Raw genomic sequence first — 9,805 nt, 5'->3', positions numbered from 1 at the left:
GAAGGAAGGAAGGAAGGAAGAAAGAAAGAAGAAAGGAAGGAAGGAAAGAAAGAAAATACAGATGAATATGAAAACAAAAGCAGAAGTTACTATAATATCTACCACTGGGAGATACTCAATGTTATGGTATTAGCGTAATTTGGCATGGAGCCCAATGCGGGGCTCAAACTCAGGACTCTGAGATCAAGACCCAAGCTCGTATCAACAGTCAGACACCCAACTGACTGAGCCACCCAGGCACCTCTTGGTCTTTTTTTATAAATGTGGGATTGTAGTATTTATAGTGTTGTGTTCTGCTTTTATTTCCCAGGAAGAGAGTTATTTTAACTAATTTTAGATTTAGAGAAAAGTTGTGAAATAATGCAAGGAATTCCCTTACAGTCCTCCCCCTGCTTCCCCTCAAACTGACATCTTACATAACCATAGTACGATTGTGAAGAACAGGAAATCAACACTGATACAGTATTATTAACTAAACTACAAACCTTTTTTAAATTTTACCGGTTCTCCCATTACTACCCTCTCCCCCTTCCAGGATCCTATCCAGGATCCCACATTGCATTTGTTACTTTTCTTTCAACTCCTCCAATCTGTAACACTGTGTCAGCCTTTTGTCTTTCATGATCTTGATGCTTTGGGTCAAAATTTAATACTGATCAGTTTTATTTTATTGTCACAATTTGGGTTTGTCTGGTGTGGGGGGGGGTTGTTTGTTTTATGGCTGGAGTGAAGTTATGCATTTCTGGCAAAATATCATGAAAAAATGATGCTGTGTCCTTGGTGCATCTTTTGATGAGTTCATGACGTCAATACATCTTATTACTGGTGATATTTACCTGCTGCACCCCTGGAATAAACCCCTTGTCCTAGGAGCCCTGGTTCCTTTCACTGGAGAATGATGTTTAGACACCAAGATCCAGGCGCCAGGTGTGCTGTTACTGGCTGTCATTGCCTTCAAGCCTAGTCAGGGGACAGTCAGGAAACACACGGACATGTACTAACCCATGCATATACACACGTGGTTCTATTTCCATATCTATATAGAATTTTAAAACCGTGAGTTTATAGTGATGCCTCTGCTTCTAATCCAACACCACAGGGTTTATTCTACCTGTGCCCTTTTATTTATAACTTCTTTCTCTAGAAGAGAATGAACCCCAGCTCTCTTAAACTAGAGTCAACTTATTTGTTCAAGACTATTACTAAAATTCCAGAATTGCTGACCACACCTCCATGAGAAACACATTTAAAACTACAGGACAGCATTTAGGAAGAGTGATTTTTGCCTCTATTCTTCCCACCTCCAGTCAAGACCCTGTTTTCCAGTTCCTTAGGCTACTTCTTTATTTTCTCACGCCTCCAATGTGGCCGTTTTTCACGTGGGATGTTGTCAGGGCCACCTGTTTTTGTTTTCTGTGTTCCACTCCCCCTACATCCTCGTTGATCTTATTTATCGAGGGGGGTAATGTGACACATTCCTATGGTTCTAAGAGTTGGCTACACAAAAAGACACATTCACACAAGAATCATTCCCTTCTCGTCCCTGCAACCCCATCCCATCCTTCCCTCTCTCCAGCCTTTTTTCCCGTCTGTTCAGTTTCTGGGTTATCCTTCCTGCATTTCCTCTGCATCTGTTTATGTTCTTAGGTTTCTCCTTTCTTTTTATATACCCTTTTATATAAAGGGTAGCGTACCATAGATACTCCTTTGGATATTGCTTCTTTTTTCACTCGACGTTGCTTTACATCCTGGAAATCACACCTGTTCAGAGACAGCTTCCTCATTCTTTTTTCTACACCACTGTGTGGCTGTACCATAATTTAGCCACTCTGTTATGTAAGATCCTTAGGTTGTTTCCAATTATTTTGCAGTTAAAACCAATGCTGCAATAAATAACCTGGGGCATAGATATTTTCCTATTGTAGGAAGTATGTATTAGATCCCAGAAGTGGGATTGGTGGTTCGTGATATAAGTGCAGATGTAGTTTGTTAGCTGTTGCCAAACTTCTCTCCAGAAGGGTTGTACAAATGTATACTCCCACCAGTAATGTATGTGAGTACTTTTCTCCCCCACAGCCTCACCAACAGAATGTGTTTGTTGTTTTGGTTTGGTTTGGTTTGCCAGTCTGGTAGGTGAGAAATGGTATGTCACTGTTCTTTTAATTTGCTTAGTCCATTTGGGCTTTTATAACAAAATACCACACACTGGTGACTTAAACACAACTGAAATTTATTTTTCACAGTTCTGGAGGCTGGAAGTCCAATGTGGTGCCAGTATGGCCGGGTTCTGGCAAAGGCTCTTGGCCAGTTTGCAGACTGCTGACTTCTTGCTGTGTCTTCACATAGAAGAGGCATGGGAGCTCTGTGGGGTCCCTTCTATAACAGCACTGAGTCCATTCATGAGGGCTCTACCCTCACGGCCTAATCCCCCTCCTGAAGGTCCTCCTAAATACCATCGCCTTGGGCATTATGTTTTCAACAAGTGCATTTGGGGGGGGCAAATATTCAGACCATAGCATTTGCATTTCTGAGTGAATTTGAGTGTTTTTCACATGTTTACAGACCATTTTTAGATCTTTTTTGTAACTTGTCTTTCACATCTTTTTCTCATTTTTCTATTTGATTTTTGGTCCTTTGTCCTTCATTTTTAAAGAATTCTTCATGGGTAGTTAGGAATATTCACTCTCGGTCTGTTACATAAGTTGCATTTTCTCCCGGTTTCTGGTCTTTTGACTTTGTTCATGATGGGTTTTATCACACATTTTTTTAAATTTTTATTTAGTCAAATTGATTAATCTTTAGTTGCCCCTGGATTTTGAATCATACTTAGGAAGTTTTCCCTAAATCAAGGTACTTGCCTGGTTCCAATTTTTACATTTAGATCCCTAACCACTTGGAGTTTATTCTTGGGTATGGTGTGAGATATGGATCTCTTTATCTTTCCCCAAAGGGTCACTTCGGCACCCTTTGTTAAAAAGTCCATCTTTACCCCAGTGATTGGTGATGACACCTTGTTCATGTACTAAATTTCCACGTGTGCTTAATTAGGTCTATTTCTGGGCTATTCACTCCACTGCTCTGTCTATTCACACAGCAGTACCACACTATTTCGATACTAGAGGTTTTAGAGTATGTTTGAATGTCTGGTAAGGCTGGTCCTCCAACATCGTTTTTCTTTTTCAGTGGTTTCCTGGTTATTCCTGAATGTTCACTTTTCTATATGAACTTTAGGATAACGTGTAGAGTTCCATAAAATAGACTGTGGTATTTCTACTGAGATTGTATTAAATTTGTGATTTAACTTAGGCAGAACTGACATCTTTACGTTGAGTCCTCCTATCCAAGAATGGGATGTCTTTACATTTGTTCAAGTCTTATTTGCTGTCTTTGAGAAGAGTTTTTAGCATATTTTCTTCTATGTTTTTGTATGTATCTTGTTAAATTTATTCCAAAGTACTTAACCTTCTTTGTTACCACTGTAAATGGGATTTTCACTACCATTATGACTGCTGTTTACTGTTTGCATATGCTAATTTTGTATCCTGCTAGGTCACTAAAATGTTATTGTTTGTGTTCGTTTTATCACTGATTCTTTGGGATATATTATGGTGTTAATTCTTTACCCCAGCAGAAGGGAATGCTGAGGGGCTGCTGGTGCCCTCCGGCCTCAGTGTGCATTTTCTCAGGGGTATTTCAGGACGGGGGCAGCTAGGAGGAGCTAAACTACATGCTTCGTGAGTGGAGGGGCTGTGTCTGTCCTGTTCACCAGTGTGCACCTGTCACCCAGCACGGGGCCTGGCACAGAGCTGATGCATGCGAAGTGCTGTCGAAAGACAGGGAGAGAAGAGAGGCCTGCTTACAGATGGCCTGAGGACTCTGGGCTAAGCAAATGGCTGGCGAAGGTGCTGAACGACTAGCTCCCCCATAGCACTGATGAAGAAGCAGGTCTTAAAAATGAAAATGCAGCATCTCTACCACCCTGGCCTGGAGCAGCCCACTAACAGCTTCCCCCTCCAGGAAGGTGCAAGAAAGTCTGGTCTCTTCTCCAGCCAACTACAGAGAGCTGGAAGGGGTTTGAAGGACCGGGAGTAGCCAGGTGCTGCTCCAGACCCTCTGTGTCCATCCCTCATTTAACTTACCCCTTCATAGTCTGTGCAGCCTCTCTCCTCGTGAGGGAGAAAACAGAAGCCCGGTGTCCAGGGGAGGAAGAAACAGGACCAGAGAAGTGAGGTGACCTGCCCAGGGTCTTGCACCCAAAAACCAGGGAAATGGGAGCCCAGCCTATATTCTGACCCCAAAGCCCAAGTCCCACCCACAAAGCCAAGTGGATCCCAAAGGTAAGAGTCACTTAAAACTTAACAACTGGCCATTGCCCATTTTTTCTGGGCATTTCCTAAGATGAGCCTGGAGCTACCCACATCTACCCATCTCTGGCTACAAATAAATCTGCTCTGTGCATTAGGGAAAGGACGAGTGAGAGGTCACCTGAGCCCATTGAGAAGGAGATCTCCAAGAAGACATCAGTTTATTGTGTAAGGAATCCAGGGCCTTGTTGGTACAAGAAGTGGTGTCCGTTCCCATGGCCTGAGAAGCAGCTGTGTCTCTCCAGGCCCCTCTCTCATGCCACAGGATGCCAGCTATAGATCCAGAATCCCCATGAGAAGCAGGAACATTTTTAAAAAGAAAAGAAAGGCCAATTGCCTGCCCCATACTCTGTTATTCCAGAAGGGCCATGATGCACTTTTCAGAGGTACAGTCCCGAAGGTCAGCCTCAAAGAGGCCCCCAGCTAGTCAGGGGGCCACCTGTGATCTGTACCTACTGAACAGATCAGTCCAGGTGGCCCCCTGACTAGCTAGTAAGAGCACGCATCCACGCCACTCCAATGGAAAGTGCCAGTCCCTGCAGCTGCTGCCATTACTCAGCCAAGTACCTGCTTTACAGCCCCGTTTCCTGGGCCACATCGGATGAACGAACATTTCCAGGGACACTTGCCACATACCGGGCCCTGGTCCAGACCCCTTCCATGTCATGAGAAGTGAGCGATTCTCTCATTTGACAGACAGGACATCCAACACTCACAAGACGTTCAACAACCAACAAGGGGCCAAGTTTTCTTGGGACTCAGGGATGGCCAATTCTAGAAAGTGTCAATCAAGAGAGGTGGCTCTCAAAGGGTGGTCCCTGGACCACAGCCTCGTCGTCACCTGGAACACTGTCAGAGAACAGATTCTCGGGCACACCCCACACCTGCTCAATTGGAAACTCTGGGGGTGGGTCTCGTAATCCATGTTTTAACATGCCCTCCGGGGAATTCAGATGCACTGAAGGTGGAGAACCAGGAGCTAGAGACTCCCAAAGGGCACAAAAGCCGAGAGTCAGCCACAGGTGCAGGTCCCCTAAAACAGTGCTATTCTCAATGTGTGTTCCGAGGAACATGAGCATGCTTGGAGACTGTTAATGGCTATTCCCCAAAGAGGGGTTCTACTGTCAATGAGTTTGAGAGTCCCTGGATTAAATAAAGTTGAAAAGGTGTTTTTACCACTGGACTGCTTGAGTTTAACTAAACTAATGTACCTTGTGTGTCTCAGAGAAAGTACCCAGGTGGCGCTTCCCAAACTTCCTAGACTACGGAACCCTTCTTTCTCAGAACACCTATTATTATCTCCCAGAACACCTGTGTTCCACAGACCCCAGCCTTGAAGAAGAGAAAGCCAAGAAATGCAGAAATGTAGGAAGACGGCAGTAAATGCGGATACCCACTCTGGACTCCACCAGACTGGCTCTCTCTTGGGTTATGTTTAATGACAGCCTTTGGCAAGCTCACTATCTTACATAAAGTAGAGGAACACAGAGTTCACTCGGCCTTAGGGGAGCTGCGGGGTTGGGGTTATGAGGAAAAGAAAGCCCCGTGCCAGTGACCCTGGGGCCCCGGGTGAGTAATCCACTGCCAAAGCCCAGAGGCACCAGGCAGGGTATTATTGTTATTAGATTTTCAACAGGGAGGGCTGACATTTCCAGGAGCTCGTCAATTACTTTAATAACTGTAATTCTTCGGGCTGGAGAGGCCACGGGGATGAATGTTACTCATTCCACAGCTGGGGGAGCATTTGAAATGAGCGCCTTCATCCGGCCCCAGGGCTCTAAGAAAACAAGATGGCATAGATTGAACAGCACCTAGGGGCAGGCAGGTTCTGGAAACATCTACCTGCTCTCAAGGTTGTAAATGCTTCAATCCTTCCCCAGGTCTGGGGTGGGAGTCTGTGGGAGGCCCTGGAAGGGTCTCTGACTGAGGTATTCCACAGGCAGGGAGGGGAAGGGGGCAGGACGGGACTTCGTATCCAGGTAAAGGGCTCAGGTGGAAATGAAAGGGGGTAGGAAGAGAAACGGAAAGGTGACATCATTTCCCAGGGTCCACAGTTAGGAGGGCCTCCTGAGAGCCATGCTGTGGGAGTGCGTCAGCCCAGCGGTCTGTGCCCTCACCCAGCTCCACCCAACGCAGGAGGCAGGTTGAGCCTCGGACACCGAGGACACTGTAGCACCAGGCGGTGAGGGAGATGTGATGTGAGGGCAGGAGGGAGGGACAGGTGGGGCCAGAGGGCACCACGGCCCTGACGCTGGACCCATGGTCCAGCCCGTGAGTCCCGACTTCCCTCCTGCCTTTGCCCCACCTCCAAGGCCTCTGGCAAAATCTTGCTAGAACCTTCCAGCTTATCTCAGTTGTGCCTTGTAAAGGTCATCATCCACATTAGAATTAACATGTGAGCGGGGGACAGTATGTCCTGATGCCAGCAGTAGCCGGAGGAGGAACTCTGGTACCATCTTGGACAGGAAGTCCCCAGAGGAAGGAAGCCACGAACCAGGAAGTTGAACTGGGAACAGAAAGCCAGCAAGAGCCCAGGACCCTGATGGCCTTGGGGCCACCACACCAGCCCTGAATCACCCACTTCCGCACTTTGATGTGACACAGAAATACACTTCTATCTCATTTTTTTTTAATCACCAGGTACATGAAATATTTCTGAATGATTCTAATCATGTCTTTTGCATATAAAATTAAAAAGGTGACGTGTAAATTAGAATTATTTCACTAAAAATGCTGACCAAAACCTATGTGCTATTCCAAAAAAATTTTTAATTACCAAGAGTCAAAAGCAGCTGGGGCCGCTCTGCAACTTACTCCCATTATGCCCTACGGAACCCCACCTCAGGGTAAGAATGGGGCGACACCAGCCAAGCGGGGATGTCACTGCCCTGGCTTGCTCTGTTGGCAATTTGGAGACGCCAGCCCCGCCATGCTCCTCCCAGCCATTCCTGAGAGCCCCCGCAGCGTGCCTCCCCTCTGCTCTAAAACTAGGCCCCATGCCTACCATGTGCCATCTGCCCTCTTTGTACCCTGGCTTTTAGAGCTGCTCCGCGCCCCCCGGTGCCACCAGCCCTGCCTGCCGCACAGGGAGAGCAACCCACGTCCATGCAAGCCAGGCACCAGCCATCTCGTGGGACACAGCTGGCCTGCGAGATCTCGGCCCCCTGCCCTGGCCGCTGCAGACACACGGCATCCGCTCCACGTGCCAGAGCAAGAGGATGGTGAGCTCTCCTGGACCCATACATACATCCCGTGTTAGGAAAGATGGAGTTTAAAAAAATGAAAACACATTATCCTACTGGCAAAAGGATGCTGTTGCGGGGGGCTAAAATCACTGGCCTAGGTAGCAAGCCAAGATTAACATCAGGTTTTAGGTGAAGGATTTATTGGCGACCACAGGGCAAGACTTTACTTTCTTTAGTCATATTCCCCCCCCCAAAAAAAAATCACATTTCCCCCAAAACAGATGCTCAAATTGAGCTGTGGGGGAAAATCCTGGACTGTTCACTTACAAATTCCCAAAGACTGCCCTGGCTCGTCAAGACACCGGGCAGCACAGGCCCTCACCTCCCCCCAACTTCTGGTCGGTCCCTGACCTTCGGGCCGAGAGACACGTCCCCGCTGGGCTGCTGCCCCTCATCCTGCCCACGGAGCCCAAGAACTGGTCCAGGAGTCACAGTGCTTGCCTCCCTCTGGGCCAGGACCACCAGGGCTCCGGTCACCCACGTCGAGTCAGAGAGCCGCACGCACAGGTACCACACTCAGGCAGAGGCCGGGACAAGGCCTTCCAACCCTCGTCGATGCCAACCGCTGCTCGGGAGAGGCTGAGGCCTGTTTCCCCAAAGTCACAACTGACCCTTCCCCATGTTTACCACCAGTCTTCTTGAAGCTCTCTCCACCCACCTCCAAAATACCGGAGCACCAGGGCTCCAAGAGCCTTTGCTTGCAAGCCCTGATCTTCCAGTCCAGACTGCCCCCCTTAAAAGAATGTTCCTTCTTTCTCTCACTTCCCACTTGATTCAAGAGACAGCGGTGGCTTTGATGTATTGTTGCAGCTGAAGGAAGCTAGGATATTTTCCGAACCAATAAAGATGATTTCATGCTGTATGGTCCAAGGGTCTCCTTGGATGGAAAAACATTTCAGAAAGACTTAAGGCCACTTGTGTCTCTCCCCGGGGCCCCAAACTCTCAGTAATTCCAAGGGCAAAGCTCTTCACATAAGGCCAGTACAGAGTACGGAGGCCTCAGAAGCCAGGGCCAGCGGGCCCCTTCCCCAGCCTGACCCTGGGCAAACCACCCAGGCACCAAGACGGAGAAGTGACAGCAGCTCCGGCAAGGCCTTCATCACCAAGGAGACCGAGCACCAGTCAGAAGCCTGCACAGGATTCTCCTAAGGACATGGAAGTGCAGATGCCGAGGTGGTCAATGCCACAGCAGCCTCCTGCTGGGAAACCACTGAACACTGAGCTCAAGCCAAACACGACCCAATTTTGTGAAAGTCTAAGAGCATCGACTGTCCTCGCGAAGTGCTCAGATAATGAGAAAATGATGGCACTGACTCCGTGCACTGCCGACTCTCCCCATACACACACGAGATCTCTATCAAGGGAAGGCAGGCTCTCAGGAGGAGGCCGAGAATGTCTGAACTGTGCCAATGCCACTGTCCCTGGCTGTGTGACCCTGGGGGAGTCTCTCAGCCTCTCTGAGCTTCGACTTCTTCCCTGGGATGTGAGGCCACTACCTCACCCTCCTGGGTGGTCAGAAGGGTTAGAGACCCTAAGCCCAGCATTACTTCAGGCGGCTCTTCCCTTAATCACAGGGACCCAGCAGCGGGGAAACCAGCAGGAGAGGTGCTGGGGAATGCAAGGCTGCAAACACCAAAGGGCATGACAAACCCATTGGTCCCATTTGTCATTTACCCTCAAGGGCCAGAGACCCAGGATGAAGACACTGGCAAAGAGGAGAAGACCATCAGGAAAACAAATGTGGCCAGATATCAAGCCCTCTTGAGAGTGGACATGTCCAAATTGCTCCTAATAGCTAACTTGGCAGCATTTTTCTGGCATGATCTTCCCCATCCTATGAACCATGTTTCTGATTCTCTGGAGTTAATATTCGGTCCCGGTTTTGTTCAAAGAGTTTTAACATTTTCTGCACGTCGTGGTCAGCCTCAATCACCTGGAAATTAAACACACGGGTCACAGGACTGCGCTTGACCTCAACACCATCCTCCCCTTCACACATGAAGAGGGAGAGAGACGGAGGCACACAGGAGGAGGCAAGGAGTGGCAGAGAAGTCCAAGGTCACAGGCAGATAAAAAGGAGGGTTAGAGCAGAACAGCACCAGGTTCTAGGTCAATTCACATTCTCAGCTACGTTTCCACTTAAGAATCCACTATGGTTGTCCCTGCAGCCAGCCCGTGAATGAGTTTTTTCCCCAT

The 9,805-nt window shown here is 48.0% G+C and overlaps 1 protein-coding gene across 21 annotated transcripts in view; it reads right to left on the bottom strand.

The window, feature by feature from the left end:
- Positions 1 to 9,805, bottom strand: part of TK2 (thymidine kinase 2) — a 97,612-nt gene that overhangs the window by 6,113 nt on the left and 81,694 nt on the right. For 14 of the 21 annotated variants that reach the window (XR_012374637.1, XM_025888768.2, XM_073880184.1 and 11 more), the window contains one exon: positions 2,210 to 9,542. The exons of the other annotated variants lie outside the window; for them this stretch is intronic. Coding sequence is in view for 13 of the 14 variants with exons in the window: in XM_025888768.2 (XP_025744553.1) it covers positions 9,444 to 9,542 (99 nt within the window). In the remaining variant the exon portion in view is untranslated. Of the gene's footprint in view, positions 1 to 2,209; positions 9,543 to 9,805 lie in introns of those variants that run through there. 21 annotated transcript variants of the gene reach the window in all.

This window comes from Callorhinus ursinus, unplaced genomic scaffold (assembly GCF_003265705.2).
Source record: "Callorhinus ursinus isolate GAN/ISIS: 27379988/994484 unplaced genomic scaffold, GSC_fseal_2.0 scaffold37, whole genome shotgun sequence".
In the NCBI taxonomy this organism is placed as follows: Eukaryota; Metazoa; Chordata; class Mammalia; order Carnivora; family Otariidae; genus Callorhinus; species Callorhinus ursinus.
This window is presented reverse-complemented; position numbering and strand designations above follow the sequence as displayed.